This window comes from Pleurodeles waltl, chromosome 2_1 (genome assembly GCF_031143425.1).
Source record: "Pleurodeles waltl isolate 20211129_DDA chromosome 2_1, aPleWal1.hap1.20221129, whole genome shotgun sequence".
NCBI classification, from domain to species: Eukaryota; Metazoa; Chordata; class Amphibia; order Caudata; family Salamandridae; genus Pleurodeles; species Pleurodeles waltl.
This window is the reverse complement of record NC_090438.1, coordinates 42924502-42943306: the sequence shown is the minus strand read 5'-3', so window position 1 is coordinate 42943306 and position 18805 is coordinate 42924502. Positions and strand designations below refer to the sequence as shown.

The window sequence follows — 18805 nt, the reverse complement described above, 5'->3', positions numbered from 1 at the left end:
TGGTGCCTGCATGCGTGTTGGGTTTGAATCAGTAATGTGATGTTGGGGGTCCTGCCACCTTTGGGGGGTGGCAGGGAAGGACTCAGGGTAGGTGTGGGGGAGACCCCTATCAGTGCCAGGGAAGGGATTCCCTGGCACCGATAGTGCTCACCGCCATGGATTTCATGGTGGTTCCCAAACGCATGAAATCCATGGCGGTGAGCCGGATCATGATACCGCTGGCGGTATTGTGACGGCCGCCGGAATGGAGACCCAAGTCTCCAGCCCAGCGGTCGTCTCCGCCCTGGTGGTCTGATCGGAGAAGTGGCAGATGACCATGGCCATAATTCCAAAATTTTTACCGCCAGCCTGTTGGCGGTAAAACCACCACTTCTCCACCAACCGCCAGGGTCGTAATGAGGGCCTACGTATAGATGTGTGTGGATTAGACTGTGGTCAGGATATCAACATACAGAAATGTCTTCAGTTCTCCCGCTGTTGTGTGGATGCCCTCTATCTTTATTTTACTTAATAGCTATTACTAGAAGCTTGCCCCAAGGTGAACAGCAGTGAGGTTAGCTGACACCCTTGCCGCGTACCTCCATGAATCTTAAACCCAGAGGAATTGTGTTCACTGCAGTCTATCAATGCCATCAGGTTAGTGTACAGCTACAGCTATTTGACATTGGTAAGGAACTTTTCACCAAACCCCTATTTAGCCAGGATATGGAACAGGTAAGGCCACTCCACCATAGCAAAGGCTTTCACTGTGTCCAAGATGCGCCAGTGGATGTGTGAAAGTGATCTAAAAAAAAAAAAAACGCTTCTATGTCTCACGCTGATGTCCTGGAGACGTTTCACACTCAAACATCAGCTGTGCCAGGCCTCGAAACATGAGGCGGAAACTGGAAAACCAATTTTTGAAGGGGTTCTAGCTCATCATTTGTGCTACTGTGTGATATGAGCTATTCCCCGGAAGACTGTGTAAAGGGGGTCGATATAGAAAGGGAAGGGGAGCTGTCAGTGTCGTGAGGTTGGGGATGAAGCGTCCGCAATAATTCACCCTACCTAAGAACATCCTTACCCCTGTGATGGTGGTGGGGGCCAGTGCAGAGCAGATGTCCTGGACTTTGGTTGGGTCAGACATGATGCTGCGCTCTGAGAATTTATAACCGAAGAAGCTGACTTCTTTCTTGAGGAATGCACACTTTCCGCAGTGCAGTGTGAGGCGATTGTCTAGGAGCCACTGAAAGGTGGCCCTTGGTCGTTCTATGTGTTCCTCTGGGGTCAGGCACGTATCAAGATGTCATCGCTGACTTTAAGAATGCCAGGGAGTCCTGCCAACACTCCCCAGATTGTGTCTGTGAACACTTCGGCCATACTTGAGACTCCAGAACTGAGACGCTTGTATGTTCGGAGGCCTATGTGAGTGGAGATAGTGGTGATGAGACTCGACTCAGGGGTCAGCATTAACTGGTGGTAGCCGGCCCAGAGATCTACTTTCGAAAACCATTGGGAGCCACTCACCTCGGCTACTATGTCATCCACCGCTGGAGTCAGATGCCTTTTCCTACGGATCATCGGGAGCAGCATATCCACGCATATCCTGATCTCACCGGGCTGTTTAGGCTTGCAAGATATGTCGATCGGGGACACCCACGGTGTGGGGCCATCAACTTGTTCTATGAAGGCTGCCTCTTCTAGTTTCTGCAGTTCTGCTTCCACTTTCTGGCAGAGATGGAATGCCACCAGGCAATGACGGAGGGTGACTCCGTCATTGTCGATGTGTAGGTGCACCATTCTGTCTCGGAGGCATCTGGTGCCTTTGAACAGTCTTGAGTATTCTTCTTTCAATGTGTCAGTTGCCGACAGGTGCACACTGTACACAAACATGAGGAGCTGAAAGCGTTCTGCAGTCTTGCAGCTTAGTAACATCCCTGATCCCTCTCGGGTGACGTACACCTTTGCTGTCGTGGTCTGGCCCTCATGCGTGATCTTAGCTGTGAAAACGCAAGCTAGGGGTAGTGGGGTTGATGAACCAAAAGCATACACCTGCTTGTTTGTAGTTTAGAGTGTTGGTGGACCTGGGAGAGTCGATGGAGGTGCCTGTGTCAATGAGCACTGAGATGGGGTGCCCTTCCAAGAGTGACCATGCATTTGGGAATACAGCGTCCTCTTCCATCTTCAGGCTGCAGGGCATGGATGACATGCACAGTTCCTTCCGTGTTATCATCGTCCATGTCATCAATACGATCCAGCGTGCTTGGCAGTTCTTGGATTCTGGTCTTGGTGTGGATTTGGTGTTTGTGGTCTTGCAAAGTTTTTGTTGCACACTGAGCACCTCTTCCCTTGTGATGGACAGGAGCCTCGGTAGGGGTACGGGCCCCGACACCAATGGCACGTTTTTGGAGTTGTGGCTGGTTTGGGGGTGGACTTTCTTCCGGTCCTGTGAGGTGGTGGTAACAACATGAACTGGTTCAGTCTTCAGGCCTCAAAAAATCATAAAAAGTTTACAAGACCTGCAGGTCGAGTAACTTGAATAATCTACTCGACCCAACTGTAGTGTACTTGACCCATAAGTGGGTCTCAAATTGGGTGAAAATAGGCAAATAGTTGCAGAGTCACCTTTTTCTTCATGCTCACATATGATTGCACCTTCAAATATGTGAGCTCAGCATTTCTGCAGTACAAAAAAAAAAAAACTATTTTGTTTAATTCAGTAGACTAAAGTTTGCTACATGTATAACAAAAATCTAGCCTGACACATGGCTTGCTTTTAGTTCACTAATAGCCTTGCCATCAGGGCAGGAGTGTTTCTCAGTTTGTTTAAACACTCACTTCAAAAAAAATATATTACTAAACCATGATGTGGTAGCATACTGTCATCTACACACAGTACATTTCCATGAAATGTCCAAAAGCTGTGCCTCTAACTTGCAGCTTTACTGATAAAACTACGTAGTGTATTAACAATCTCTGAAAACTGGGTTTCAGAAAACATCCTTTGCACATCAACACGTAAAGTATCCTGATTTGTTTTCATCCTAATAAAATACGTTTTTCATCACACAGAAATATTAAAAATGGCCTTTCACAATTACCGATACATATTTTGAAATGTCTGTACAATGGACTTAGTCATTTAAATGTTGTGTGTTACGATAAACCTGACACCCTGTAGCCTTTTGTTTCACACTCTAAACAGCAGGTCAGACAGTTCACTTTACAAAAGTTCCCTGCTAACCTTGGAATCAAGATGGCAAAACCCAGGGACCCTCTGGAGGAGCTCTGAGCACAACCCCTGAGGTGGTGATGGATGGGGGGGGGGGGGGGGGGGTCACTCCCCTTTCCACTGTCCAGTTCAGGGAACTGGGGGTCCCTGAACTGGTGTGGTCTGGTTTATGCATGGAGGGCACCAAATGTGCCCTTCAAAGCAAATCCAGTGGTTTGGAGAGGCTACCACTCCCAAGCCAGTCACACCTATTTCCAAAGGAAGAGGTTAACATCCCTCTCCCAAAGGAAATCCTTTGTTCTGCCATACTGGGCTTGAGCTGCTCATATGGAGCCCATGCAAAGTGTTCTGCAAGCCTGCCATTGCAGCCTGTTTGAAAGGGTGCATGCACCCTTTCACTGCCACTTCACTGCACCAGGTCGCTTATAAGTCATCCCTATGGCAGGCCCCTTTAGCCCAGAGGGCAGGGTGCCAAGTACCTGTGTGTGAGGTAACCCCTGCACTAGCAGAGGTGCCCCCACAAACTCCAGTTCTATTTTCCTGGAATTTGTGAGTGCAGGGATGCCATTTTACATGTGTACTGGATATAGGCCAATACCTATGTCCAACTACATAATGGTAACACCTAACATAAGCATATTTGGTATCAAACAAGTTGAAATCATCGTTGTATGATTCCATGCTCTCTGGGGGCTCTTCTTAGAGGACCCCCAGCATTGCCATTACAGCCGTCTGAGGTTTTCCAGGCAGACCAAGATGCTGCAACCCCACAGACAAGTGTCTGCCCTCCTGTTGCATGAGAAGCACAAGCCCAGAAAGGCAGAACAAAGGATTTCCTTTGGGAGAGGGGTGTTACACCCGCTCCCTTTGCAAATAGTTGTTACAGGCTTGGGAGGTGTATCCTCCCCAAGCCACTGGTATGCTTTGAAGGGCACATTTGGTGCCCTCCATGCATAAACCGGTCTACACCCAGTCCCTGCTCTGGCAAGAAACTGGACAAAGGAAAGGGGAGTGACGACTCCCCTGTCCATCGCCACCCCAGGGGTGGTGCTCAGAGCTCCTCCCTGGGATTTGCAATCTTGAGCATCTGAGTGGCCAGTTCAGGCAGGTGACGTCAGAGCCCCCTCCGGATACGTGGTCACCCAGCTAGGTGACTAATCCCCCTTTCAGGGCTATTTAGGGTCTCTCTCTTCTGTGGTTCCTCATATTCGGCTTGCAAGATTCCAGCGGGATTCCTCTGCAACATCCACTTTGACTTCTGACAAAGAAACTGCATCTGGACGCTCCAGGACCCGACAAGCTGAAACAAAGAAGCAAGACTCTGCCTGCAACATTGTATCCGCAGCTCCTGCAATATTTCCCCGGTCGTGCCTCCTCAGAGGACAGCCCGTCTTCTGTCTGTAGAGTAAAGAAGAAATCTCCCTTGGAGTTAAGCAGTCACTCCCCTGCCATCTGCAGTCACCAACTGCAACAACGACTGGCTTCCTGGATCCCCTCTCCTGCTGAGCTGCATGGATCCGGCAAGCACTCTATCCTGTGATGAACAGCTCCCTGAGTGGTTCTCATTTTTGTAGTGCTGCGTGGGCTCCATCTTAAACTTCTGTGTCTCCGTCCTGTGGGACTCCTGTGAGTGCTGCCTGTGCTTCTGTGGGCTCTCTGCGACGCTGAGGGCCCCTCTGACTTCCCGTCCTGGGAAGAGACCTCCTGGGACTTGCTGGTCCCCGGCAGTATCACTTTCCGCCAACCGCAAGTTTTGCTTGTGCTAAGGCTTTTTGGTGAAATCCGAACACACAAACCCGACTGCAATCTTCCTTCCGGCGTGGGACATCACCTGCATCCTCCAGGAACTAGACTCTGACACCAGGGCTGCAGTGCTGACTCTTCTTCCTCACCGTCGACCAAGTTCTTGCACCCTCAGCTAGGTGGGTATGGACTCCTGCCCCTACCGGACTCTGCTGTCTTTTGGACTTGGTCCCCTTTTTCCACAGGTCGTCTTCTTCAGGAATCCACTGTTGGTTTCTTGCAGTCTCGTCTGGGTTTTGCATTTCTCTGATTTTCTTCTAGGTGGGTGTTCTGTGGAAACTACAGTGATTTATTCCTGCTTTCCTGGTCGCTGGGAAGTGTTGTGGTATTTACCTTTGGGCTTTCCTAGTACCCCCCTCTACTTACCTAGGTGGGGAGTATATGGTTTGTGCTCCCCCTAGGGCCATTATTCTCTATTGTTTTTTCACACTATTTTACACAGTTTTTAACTGATTTTATGCCTATTTCGGACTACTAGTGTACATAACTTGTGTATGTCTTATCTCCTAAGGGAGTTTTTTCTCTATAATATTTTTGGTATGTCACCAAAATAAAGTACCTTTATTTTAGTAACACTGAGTGTTTTCTTTCATGTGTGAATACAGTGGTATTGTATGAGCTTTGCATGTCTCCTAGATACGCCTTGGCTGCTCATCCACAGCTACATCTAGAGAGCCTGGCTTCTAGACACTGACTACAATACACTAATAAGGGATACCTGGACCTGGTATAAGGTGAAAATACCTTAGGTAACCACCACGCACCAGGCCAGCCTCCTACACCAATGCCCTGGGTACCATATACTAGGAACTAACGTGGGGGTACTAGTATGCCAAATGCAGAGTGAAAAAGGCACCAGGTACCAAGTTAGAAGGGAGAGATCATAATCACTGGGGTCCTGGTTAGCAGGATCCCAGTGAACAGTCAAAAACACTGACAACAGGCAGAAAAATGGGGGTAACCATGCTAAGAAAAAGGGCCCTTTCCTACAGTAGTGAAGACAAAAATCTAGTGGCCATGTGGTGTCCCCGGGTGAGGTGGCATAATGCTTTGATTCTCCATCAGGAACTCCTGCTGAGAGCTGTAGCAGCGTGCTTGGGGCAGGATAAGCTCAGCCTTGAAAGCAGAATTGCACAGCTTTCAACAACACCGTCTAACCTTCGGTACGAGGTCAGTTGTTGTTGGGCTGGAAGGCAGGCTGACACCATGGGGTGGCCAGAGAAGGCTCCAGCCAAAATGGCCCGCTGCTGGAGCCTGGGCGTGGCCTGAGGCGATGAAGGCTCCACTCAGTGACCCAGGAGCGTGGCGACCCCGGGCCGCATAGCGGTGAAACGAGGAGCAGATTTCACCTCTGGGCCAGCCGCAGGGGAAAAAAAAACAGTGAGGCTGCGGAGCTCAAACAGGTGCTGGAGCAGGTGGAGGAGGCAAGCAGGAATGTGCGGAGTCGCTGTGGACGCGACTCCGTGATCTGTGTAGGGTACACAATGGAGCTGTGGCAGTGGGCGCCCGCTTGTCACCAGCTGCTATGGTGGCCAGTCAGGGTCCGCACGGCAGCAGGGCACACTGGGGTCGGCACAGGAAGTAAAGACTCTGCCTTATAGATCCGATCTGAACCTCCCGCAGGAAGACCGGACGCCTTCATTAACTGTTTTTCTCATGTCGTCGTCGCAATCATTCCATGGCTGCACGGCGGGGCTTCACACAGGGGACCCTCCTACGGTAGCAGTGGGCTGGGCCATCCAATAGCACAACATAAGAGCTGGTACTGCGGTCGCTGGGCCCCACCGGTCAGCAGCTGTCCTCGGTGCTGCTGGCACTTGACCTCGGCTCTCTTGAAGGAATACATCAGCACGAATACTACTCACCTGGCTCCACGTACTTAATTACCACACCCTCCTTTCTGTTTTTAAAATGTTAGCATGTACATTTCTGGTTTCAATCTCCCACAGCTGCAGAAACCGTCCTAACCCTTAACTGAAAAGAACCGGATATTGAGACTTTACCTACAGCGATCTTGTACCATTAACACCTCGTTTGTTACAGCTTTTTTCCATAAATATTTTTTGCCACAGGTGCAACTTTGACTCCGACATTATAAATAACGCAGCACTGTAATACGTACATTGGACTAAACTCGCCGCTTTTCACAAATGTCGTGTCTCGGGTTATCCTGTGAGAATTCCCGCGCAGTCGGAGACTCGAAATCACGTTATCAAGCTACCAAAATGGCTGCTACTTTCGGCTGTAACAACAGTTTTTTAGTTCTTATTAAGGGAACCTACCCCGTTATAAAATGGCAGCAGCCGTATGCGCTAATGTTTCGCGTTGGTAAACACGAATGCGGCGGACATCTTTGCTAGGGACAACACTAATCGCAGAGTCTGACGGTGGCAAGACAAGCAGCCGCCATTTTGTATTGGGATATGAACCGTTAGCGCGATAGTTTGATGAGTTCATTTAGGATTGGCCCGGGTCAGTGAGACGTTGTACGCGGCGGCCATCTTGGTAACCGAACGGGTTTCAGGCCGGTGGTTTCTGGAAGGTTCCAACGGACGGACCGCAGACGTCGGGGAGGGAGTCAACTGCTGGAGCGAACCCGGGGGCTCAGGAGATACAGCAACATGTGGGGCCGACTCAGCCCACTGGACAGCGATTCCTACTGCGAGATCAGCGCGTACCGGGACCAGCATTTCAGGGTACCAAGGGCTGGGGCGGCGGTTGCGTGGGGGTAGACTGACCTTTGCGTAAAAGCAAAATGGCGGCACTTGCAGGCTGTTCAAAGTGGACGGCTCGCAGCAGCGTAGGCTGAAAGCTAGAGCGAGCAGCTGACGCAAAGATGGCGGCACGCGCTTGCACGCGCCTGCGGGGTGGTTCACGGTTAGTCTCCGCTTCAAGAAGTTGCCATGCAGCGTCCGTGATGGCAGAAGCGAGTGCCCAACATAGGAAGCTCAGGAGAAGTACACACGATACAAATTAACAGTACGAAGTCTTTCTAGGCTGTAGAACTTGACACGGGGTGTGGGCAAGGCGAATAAGACCATATTCAGACATACAACCCAAAGTGGCATAAACGTAGAATTTCCTGGCGAAGGTGAAACCACAGTTGGGCACCCGGAAATACTCGACAAAATGCCCCTTGGTTGATGAACCAGAAGTGAAAGGTCACCCGGTTGGGACTGGAAGCAGACGCTTGCTCGGAATAAGAATTAATGGTTACACCCAAGGTGATAGGACACCTGGGTCAGACTGGCCGGCACTGAATGTAGGGCACAGTGCTTCGGAGGCCCATGAAAAGAGGGGCAATAGCTCTTTGAAAAATTGAAAATAGGAGTTGAAGGATCGCTTGTAAGTTGAAAATTGCTTAATAAACTGCAGCGTCAATTCTTCCATAAAACCAAACTTGGTATAGTTTTTGACTTCGTGGGATCCAGGTGGGTGACCAGGTTGGGGGTGCCACCGCTATGTAGAACGTATAACTGGAGCAGACATCTGCGGGGAAAAAAGTTTATTTGCTTAAAAGTTCCCCAACAGCCAGAGCACGAATCCTCCATGGGTGAGAGGCAGCAACTGAACTCTGCTAATTTAAATCAATCAAGGTTTGTAGAGCGTGACTACTCACCCATTAGGGTCTCAAGGGGCTTTTGGTGGGTGCCCCTGGTTCAGGCAGCGATGGAGCGTGCCTGAGATGCAAGGGCAGGGAGACCCACGTTTTCCGCAAGGTAGGATAACAATACAACAGAATAAAATAGAGCAGTGGTTCCTAAACTTTTGACCTTAGTGGGCCGCCACTTTATCATTACTGGAACCTGGGGGACCCCCAATGAATCATTATTGGAATGCAGGAACCCCCCACTGTCATTACTGAAAGCTGGGGACCTAATCTGTTAATATTATTACATTTTCTGAGCAGTTGTGGACCCCCAGGGGTCCCTGGACCACAGGTTGGGAACCACTGAAATACAGTACTGCGAGGGGGAACATGCCAAAAAGTGCTGTGCGCCCACCATGCCACATAATACTATGCAAACAACAACACAGATGGAAACTGCAACAGCAGGATAAGTAATGGAAGCAAGAGGCTCCATAGCAAACTGCAGGAGCTGGGCCCTTGTAAAGTACATACATGTAGCTGAAGAGGGCTTGGGGAAGGAAAAGACCACGCAGAGGTGAAAGGCAGAGTAGTGCGAGGGGACATATCCGGGGCTCCTGTTGTAATGGCACAAAGCTAAGAATGCTTTTCATACATAGGCACGGACAGGCACATTGTCTTGTTGATGGGAATGGATACGTTGATTAGATTACTCTATGTGGTGTTCTGGTATCCATTTTTTTTTTTTTTTTTTGGGTACTCCGCATGAGGGAGTAGCTTCAGAACATTCAGCAACCCACAGAAAAATATATACAACTAGTAGTTCCTAGTTGAAATGTTAGGAACTATGCTTGAACTTAGTGCATTGGTTTGTTTTGTTTACGTGGTGGTGACATGAATAGTATGAAAGGTGTATTCCTGAATGTGAAATGAATGTGGGTCTTTGCCAGGATGTACAAACAGCAGAAACCTAGCAATCATATTTTGAATTTCACATGTTCATTGATTAACTGGTCCCACTTGGAAATTTGAGGGACTTTTACTCTGACCAGGATTTAATCCTACGTAAATAGTTTAGTGCTTTTTGGATGTATTGTTGCTTTAATGTGTTTTTCTCTTTATTTTTTTATGTCTGGATGGCGATCGTGGAAGGTACTGCAAAGTTTGGAGCTGGCAGAGGCAGTACCTTCGGAGGCTAGGCTGTGTGACTGGCAGCCCTCCCTCCAGGACTGATGATTAACACCTCTGACATGAGCAGCTCCTAAAACTTTGGTGAGCAGGAGGCGTGTAAATATGGTGTTTTAACATGATATTAGTTATGATGAGACAATCAGTGATTCCAGACTATCCCTTATAGATCCAACCACTTTTTTTTCTAAAATTGAGTGTTCATTATTTGCATAACCCTAACTTGTCTGCCCTTTCAGAAGCTTTTAATGTGGGAAAGGATAGTTTTGGGTTCTTGATCTGCCTTCTGTTTCCTGAGCTAGAACGTTCAGTGAAAGTTGATATGCTAGCACCCTGCTTGTTGCTGCGTCTTGTATTATTGGCACGTTTTGTAGACTAAGTGCTTGATTTGACGTAAAGCAGCTGGTTGGTTTGCATTGTTGGTAGTAGGAGGTATGTTTTAAGAGTTCATCATTTGAAAAATGTTACTTTTTGCTTTTAAGCAATCACTTTTGGCCCTTACATGCGAGTTGCCTTGGTTTGGAGCCACATTCCAAGAGCAGGGGTGTGAATTATCTACTTGCCTATGGGACAGGTTGCCTCATAAATCTACTTGTGCTGTAAAAAAAAAAAAAAAAAACACCTGTCCCTTTAGAGCTATGTAGCACAGTGAAAAATTGTGGCAGCAAACTCATTATATCAGAGCTCTGATATTAGACTCTCTGATCACACCAGGACTCATAATATAGTACAGCTTGAATACTAGCAATTTCCTTATTTTGGCACCTTTCAGCAGATCTACATCCTGGTGCTGAAGATGAGACTAAGCAATAGTTCTAGGGTTGAAATGCCCTTTTGAGTCTGTTAAACCCTACTAACTTGCATGTTTTAGGGGTTTACACCAGCTCTTCTCTAATCTTTTCTTATACAGAGAAAGGTTGGAAATTTACTCCTGGCAAGGGCAGAAGTAGAACTTCCTCCATGGTTGGGAAAAGTGATTGGAGGGAAAGTGAAAGCATATTTGCTCATGCTAAAATACAGTTCACAAATATTTTCTAGGAGTACGATTTCTTGGCTACTTCTGTAAATTAGTGTGAATTCATGAAAGCCGTAAATCTGCATAATGCAAGGTTGTATACTATGTGTGCATTTTTGCAATTTTTCTTTAAGAATTGGATCCCTAATTGGTTATCCAAGACTTTTTGTTTCTATTAAAATTTTATCGCTCTGTTTATCGGTCGGCTTCACTGTGAGTGACTGCATTCTACTCTTTCACAAGACGCATATTGGCACATAAAGCAGTTTTGTTCAGTGCCCTGCGCTACAGTGAGTGGCAAGGTGTACTTTTTGAGACAAAAAATATTTTTGCCAATGTTTGTTATGGTGAGGGTCCAGCAGCTCCCACAACAATAAAGTTTTATAAAACCATGTCAAAACAAGACATGCATTGACAAAATAAAACTTTGACCTTCAGTGTCAGACCAATTGGCTTTGTCAGTGCTTGCTTATCATTTTGTTTCCCATACTCTTGTTGGAACTGGTTACTCTATTTTTTTTCTTTTTCATTATGAATGTTTTTCAGAAATACAAGCATGCATCAACACATTTTACTGACTGATGCTTTAAAGAAATGGTACCTAAATATCACAATAGTTTAGCAAAATGTTTTTTTCCATACTTGCATTTTTTTGTAAACATTTTATTCTGAAAGCAAAGAAACACCAATCTTTCTTTCAAGCTTGTGCACATTTTTGCATTAAACCAGAGAGCATACTGGTAGCATTATACATAGCCTTATATTGTTAAACTTTGTAAATGTGTGTACATGTTTTTATACTGGAACCACTATCAGCAGTGCAGTCCAAGTTTACATTTCTTTAGATTGATCACCCTAATAAAGACTTTGCATTTATGAACCATAAATACAAGTTCGAACCATTAACATATTTGAAATAAATGTTACCTTAACTGCAGACAATGCCCTTCCCTGATCCATAATGTGGTCCTCCGGTAGTTCCCAACCTTTTGACTTCTGTGGACTCCACTTTATCATTACTGGGACCCGGGGACGCCCACTGAATCCTCCCCCAACCCAGTGAGTCATTACTGAAGGCTGGGGACCTAATCTGTTAATAATATTTAACTTTCTAAGTAGTCGGGGACCCCCCTGAGGAGGCTTCACGGACCCCCAGGGGTCCCTGGACCACAGGTTGGGACCCACTGCTGTAAACTATCAGCCAAAGGGTTTGTGCTGCAGGGGGTTGGGCCTACATGTCCCAGCAACAAAATAAACATGAAGACTGTTACCCTTGACCCCAAACAATATGGCCTGGGCATCAGGCTCTAGGAATTCCACATCCCTGCAAGAGTATTTATTACAGCATGGTTTCTCTTCCAAATCGCTGTGGGTTGAACGGTTGCCGTAGCCATTCATTTGACACCCCTAACCTTTACTGTCAGGGAAGCAAGTGATCATTCTCATAAGACCTACTCAGCATCTACAAGATTTAAAACCTTTGTCTCCATGTGTGAACAGCTAAGACATGCTAACTAACACACATTCTGATGATGTCTTTTATAAACTGCTGCCATTCATTATCAACTTTTCTGTAGATTGAAAACTGCATAGGAGTTCCGCAAACATCTTTTTACTAGTAAGCTTCGATTTGGTAATATAAATCTCTCTGAGTTACGATAGTGTGTTTTAAATCGGAATGATGTAGCAAGGGTTGCATAAACTTCAGGGTTCTGTCTCGTATGACAAACATACTAGAAACCATTTCTTATAGTTAGAACCTAGCCTTACTTGTCTTTGAAACTTCAGTTATGAGGTTCCGCTGTTTTGACAAATCTGAGCATCTCCCTGTTTATCTTCAGCATCTTCTTTCTCACCATTTTTGACTGTGATTAGGCTCACTGACTGTGGCAATTACATTTATTTGCCATGGTATTTGCAAGGCAGTACCAGTCTTCAATTGCCTGACTGTAAATCCACTTATTTAAATGCTCACATCATTTCAATTTCCAGTGATTTTCCTCCCTCTTCCTTTGTATATACAGTTAAGCTTTAACATCCCCTTGAAGTATTTGCAGAATGTGTCTGATAGGAGTAGTGAAAGAACCCAAGCCAAGGCGGTGAGTTCTTGAATGCGTCTCTTTAATAAAAGTATATTCTTTCTGAAAACCGGGAGGGATACACCGCAACCGCCGCTGCCTCCTCCGCGCTCAGTTTCCTTCCCCCCTGATTCTGTTCCTCGTGCCGACACGCTAGAATCCCTATCGTACGGCGCGCGGAACAGAATCAGCAGAATACTACACACCCTCTTTTCTTCAAAATAAAATAACATCAACATATTTTACAACATGAGAACTTTAGCCTAACATAAAAAGTTATATGGCAATAAATGTAACACATCGATACACAGTGACTAAATATGACGAATAAAGATACTGACAAAACAAACAAAGAATACCTTAAACATAAGCACTTTGCCAATGTTACTGTTCGACATAATCATCTAATCTCTTAGGTCTTAACATTGACCTGTCCCTCACCTTCACACCTTCATGTTCTCTTTTACTCAATGGGGTTTCACTAGTGCTGGTATTATCATCCACATTGTTACCCGATTTATTTCCCATGTCGGGCAACTTCTCCCGATTACCCCCTACCGGCACTCTTATAACCTTCCCACGGTTCTACACATTACCATCACTCAGCAACACAGTGTACCTATATACTTTTCTCACCTCCAAAGGCTCTGAAAACTTAGACTCCCCTTTAGCTGCCCATGCGCCCTTCACTACTCGCACCCAATCACCAACCTTGTAATCACCAGGTATTTCACTCATATTAAACTTCTTACTCACCACACCTTTTGACAACAATGCCCTCGTTCTTCTACCTCTCATGACCTCGAAAGGTGACTTTCCCGTCACACTATGGGGAGTTGTACGGTATGACCAAACTAGGTCCTTCACTGCCTTCCGCCAATTTATACCATTATATATCGCTAACTGCAGCCCCTCTTTCAGCGTCCTATTCCACCTCTCCACCAAACCATTACTCTGTGGATAATAAACAGATGCTCTGATGTGCTCTATATCAAATTTGCATAAAAACTCTTTCATAACATTTGATATAAATTGCACACCATTGTCAGAAACTATCATCTCAGGAAATCCTTCTAAATCAAATAAATCCGACAAGAACTCCACAACACACACAGTATTTATGTTATCTACAAATTTCACGACTGGCCACCTGGAAAAATAGTCCACAACCACCAAAGCATACTTCGGCACACTTCCCAAAATATTAAACGGACTCATAATATCAATGGCTATTTTTTTCCACGGCCCATCCGATTTGTCGGACACCACAAGATCCTTTTAAACAACCTTTTGTGACTTATCGCTCCATGCACACAACACACACTCCCTTACATGATGTTCTTCATCCCTATCCAGCCCTGGCCACCAGTACTCCGATCTGATTCGTCTTTTAATTGCGCTCATTCCAAGATGGCCCTCATGAGCCAACTCCAATACTCGTTCCCGCAAGCCAGTAGGAACCACCAACAGCTCGCCCCTGAACATAACTCCATCCACCATACACAACTCTACACCAACTTGACGGAAATACTCTGCATCGCAAGAAGCACTACCTCTATTTGGCCAACCATGACGGCAATAACCCATCACTTCTTGCAGCACGACATCTTTTTGAACCATAGACACCCATTCATCATGAGAAATTCTACCATCTGTCACATATCCAATATCCACCCCAACATATGCTATGAGTTCATCAACATCAGGTTCTCCCTTTGCACCCAGAACCGAATGCACAGGAAGCCTGGACAGACAATCGGCCAACACATTTTTCTTTCCAGGAAAATACACCAAATCATAATTGTACTCCAACATTCTGGCCACCCAACGAGCAATTCTTGGAGTAGCCCTACCTGCTCCCTTAGTCGAAAATACTTCTATTAATGGACGATGATCAGTACAAATCACAAATTTTAAACCCCAAACATACTTGCGGAAATGGTCAACACCCCACCAACACGCCAATGCCTCCTTTTCTATGGTGGAATAGTTAATTTCTGACAAACTCAACGGTCTGGAAGCATATGCAATTGTCACTTCTTCTCCCCCTCTTATTTGCATTAACATCGCACCCAGCCCAACGGAACTGGCGTCCGTATTAATAATAATCTCATCCCTGATGTCAAACAGCTTAAGAGCTGGAGCTGATGCAATTTGTTTTTTTAACAAACAAAACTCCCTCTCACAATCCTCACTCCACACAAATTTCTCCCTCACGCATAATAACTTTCTCATGTGCACAGTTTTGTCAGCAAACTTGGAAATAAACTTTTGAGTAATATTCTGCTAGACCTAAAAATGACCTTAATTGATCTTTGCTTCCTGGAGAAGGCGCGCTTTCTATTGCCTCTACTAAATTGAGTTTAGGCGAAATTCCATCCCTATTAATGCAATGACCCAAATACTCCACTTCTGGCACACTCAGTCTGCATTTCTCCAACTTGATCGTCAACCCGCTCTCCCTTAAAACACTCAACCCCTTTCTCATAGCTCCATCATGTTCTTCCTGGTCACTACCAAACACCAAGATATCATCTTGAAAGTACGTTACACCTGAGATATCTTTCAGTAAATGGTGCATTGCCCATTGAAATACAGACAACACTGATGCCAAGCCAAAAGGCATGCGCTTAAATCTGTATGCCCCCTCTGGAGTAATGAAAGAGGTTAATGCTCGTGACTCAGGATGTAACTCAATCTGATGATACGCAGATGATAAATCCAAAGTAGAAAATACACTTGCCTCCTTCACTGTAGATAACATTTCACTAATATTGGCCAGAGGATGCCTATCCACCCATATAGCAGCATTAAGATCGCGCAAATTTACACACAAACGCATGTCACCATTGGCCTTCTTAGCAATCACCACTGGCGCCAACCACTCAGACGCTTCGATTTCTTCAATCACACCTTGCTCAGATAACTTGGATAATTCACGTTGTAATTGTTCCTTCATCACAATGGGAACTGGACGCGGTTTATGCACCTTAGGTACAGCATCCCGCTTTAAAACAATTTTATGCATAAAACCCTTCAACTTTCCTAACTAATTACTAAACACTTGAGGGAATTCCTCTACAAAGTTAGACCTATGCACCATGTGTACATTAGTCTTTGAACTAAATTCTTGATCAGGGTGATTCGGATCAAGAATTATTCCGAGGTCTTTTTGTTGCGGCCAACCTAATAAATTAGTATCCTCCTCCACAAAATACACCTTAGAATTGACACCTGTCCCTTGGAATTCCAGAGACGCATCCATATACCCCACAAGCTCAATGGGTTTGTTACCATACGCTACTAATCGTACATCCGGTGGTTTGATCTCATGTGTCGGAAAACTAGATATGTTTTCTTTACCAATCAAAGTATATCTTGCCCCAGAGTCAGCCATCACGAGTATATCTACCCCATCAATTCTAATTACGCAATGCGGACCACAAGTACTCACACTCCCAACATCCACCACCTGCAAAATAAATTGCTGGCTGTCAATGTCCTCACTATCACTCCCCACTGAATTGATTGCACCTCTACCTCTCCTTGCGCTCAACTGCCTCCCTTTGCACACCCTTGCAAAATGTCCCTTGGACTTGCATTTCCTGCACACTTGTCCAGCCGCAGGACAACAAACATCCGTCGCAATGTGCACCTTAAGGCCACATTTGTAACAAATAATGTCCTTCCTTCCATCCATCTTCCCAGAAGTTCCAAATGCGTCTTTTTTCTTGAACTTAGAATCTTCTGCATTGATCACATTCACAACTCCAGACGTGGTAGATAGTTCCTTTAAGCCATAATTCGTTATTTCCACCCTTTTGATAGTCTATGGGTTTTTGTAACGTCAAATCTTCTGTATTCAACAGTTTTTCCTGATTTTTTTATTTTTATCATTAACTTTCAAAACCAGTTGGTCTCTCAGCATTTCATCCTGAAAATGACCATAGTTACAAGTGGCCGCCAAAATCCTCAAACTTGCCACATAGCTTTCCACAGACTCTCCCGGCAATTGGCTCCTTTTTAAAAATTTAAAACGATCCACAACAAAAATGTTTTCTTTCCAAAATTGGAGTTTAACTGTTCCATGGCAACCTCATATTCATCCTCATCCTGGTCTCCATCCTCATAAGGATACGGTTAATGTTTCAAAATGCATCTTCCTTCCGCACCCAAACAATGCTTCAACATGGCCAATTTTCTGGATGCCGTAAATATATCTCCACCCACAGCCAGGACATATGCTTCAAAACCTTCTTTCCAGTCCTCCCAGGCTACAATGGGTTCCCCAGGAGTGTTCAAGAAAAAACTTGGTGTAGTAAATCCTTCCATTTTCTCAATAAACTTGTTTTACTGCTACAAAATGTCACTTCAGTTGTTTTATACAAAAGTGCAGCTCCAACCCCTTCAAAAATTAAATTGTTGCCAGGATAAACAATATCTAGGCTTGAAAACAGCCAAAACAATAATGTCACCGGTTGCCTAGCAACATTCTGGGCCTAGAAACTTTCTGAGAAAGCTACTCATGGTTGCTAGGCAACTACAGTTCGTTGGCACACCTTCAGGAAATGCTTTGCCTTGTTGCTAAGCAACACTATGATCCTTTCTGCTGCCTTCCCTTGAGACGGAGTTAATTCCCAAATGGAGCTGCTGCCTCACGAAGAGAAATAGCAGGATCCATGGAGCCACATAAACACAGTCCTTCAGGAACACTGCCAAAACAAAAAAAAAAATCCACTCCTGATGTCTCTTGTCTCTCCTCCCGGTCAGCAGTACACCCTCGTCGCCAGTGAAAGAACCCAAGCCGAGGCGGTGAGTTCTTGACTGCGTCTCTTTAATAAAAGTATATTCTTTCTGAAAACCGGGAGGGAGACACCGCAACCGCCGCTGCCTCCTCGCCCTCCGTTTCCTTCCCCCCGATTCTGTTCCTCGCGCCGACACGCTAGAATCCCTATCGTACGCCGCGCGGAACAGAATCAGCAGAATACTACAAGTAGTTAATGTGGAAGTGTGGATGCTCGCTTTTCATTTTTGTAGTTCTGGTTAATATTACATGCTCTATAGCATATTTTTTTTAATAATTAAATGTTTACTTCCTTTCAGTTCTGTGGTTCTCCTGGATACTACAGATGGGTCTTTAGAGTGTAATCGGTGTTCTAAAGAATTACTATATTCGTATTCCCTTGAAGGTGGAGATGAAGAAGTGTTTGTGGTTGAGGGCTTTGAATTGCTGTCAGTTAAAATAACCCTGGCCAGTGTAGTGCTAGAAACAAGCTTCCTGAATCTTTATCAGTGGCAAGGAAAATCCATGTTTAGATAATGAGTATTTTCAGAGCAGCCCTTGGCATATAATTAAACATTTTTAATGGTGTGCCTTAATTACCCTGCTTTGCTGTAATTGGTCTGGTATTGGAGAACTAGATCTATTTCAGCTTAGTTTAGTAGCTGTAGCCCATGTTGGGGATTAGATTGATGTTGGTTACTTCAGTGTGGTGTGGGTTATGATATGATCCCCCGTTGCATGTTTAGTTGAGGATGCTGTTTTCATGCCTTTATCTGTTGCTTGGGACTTAACATTCTTCTAACTTCTTGGACAAAAAATGCTGATTGTGTTTTTTTATTTTTATTGTATTAGTCAAAGATTAAAAACATAATTTGGCTTAATTTCCAATAAGAAAACCCTGTGGACGGCCAGCACCCTTAAATATGTGTTTTTTGTCTCCAAATCCTTAGTCTTCCTTCATCCCACCCTCTGTGGCAGCAAGTTAGCTTTTACTATAATTCTTCTGGGATGTAAGATCAGTAGATGTTGTAGGCAGAGGGTTGTGGGATCAATAAGCACTATCACCATACAGTTTAAAAAATGGCAAAGGGCCTTCTGAAGAAATGGGAAATGGTGCATACATTTGCAGGCTTGCCAG

The 18805-nt window shown here is 45.3% G+C and overlaps 2 protein-coding genes across 3 annotated transcripts in view; one reads left to right on the top strand and one right to left on the bottom strand.

Moving 5' to 3' along the window:
* The window catches only part of TEX11 (testis expressed 11), a 146584-nt gene extending 139391 nt beyond the window's left edge, over positions 1-7193 (bottom strand). Inside the window, exon 1 of the mRNA XM_069206980.1 lies at positions 7137-7193. The gene's annotated coding sequence lies outside the window, so the exon portion shown is untranslated. The remainder of the gene's footprint in view (positions 1-7136) is intronic.
* The window catches only part of LOC138260955 (nuclear cap-binding protein subunit 2-like), a 102213-nt gene continuing 90600 nt past the window's right edge, over positions 7193-18805 (top strand). Inside the window, exon 1 of one of the 2 annotated variants that reach the window (XR_011199033.1) lies at positions 7193-7710. Coding sequence is in view for 1 of the 2 variants with exons in the window: in XM_069209508.1 (XP_069065609.1) it covers positions 7636-7710 (75 nt within the window). In the remaining variant the exon portion in view is untranslated. The remainder of the gene's footprint in view (positions 7711-18805) is intronic. The other variant, XM_069209508.1, reaches the window with a different exon arrangement.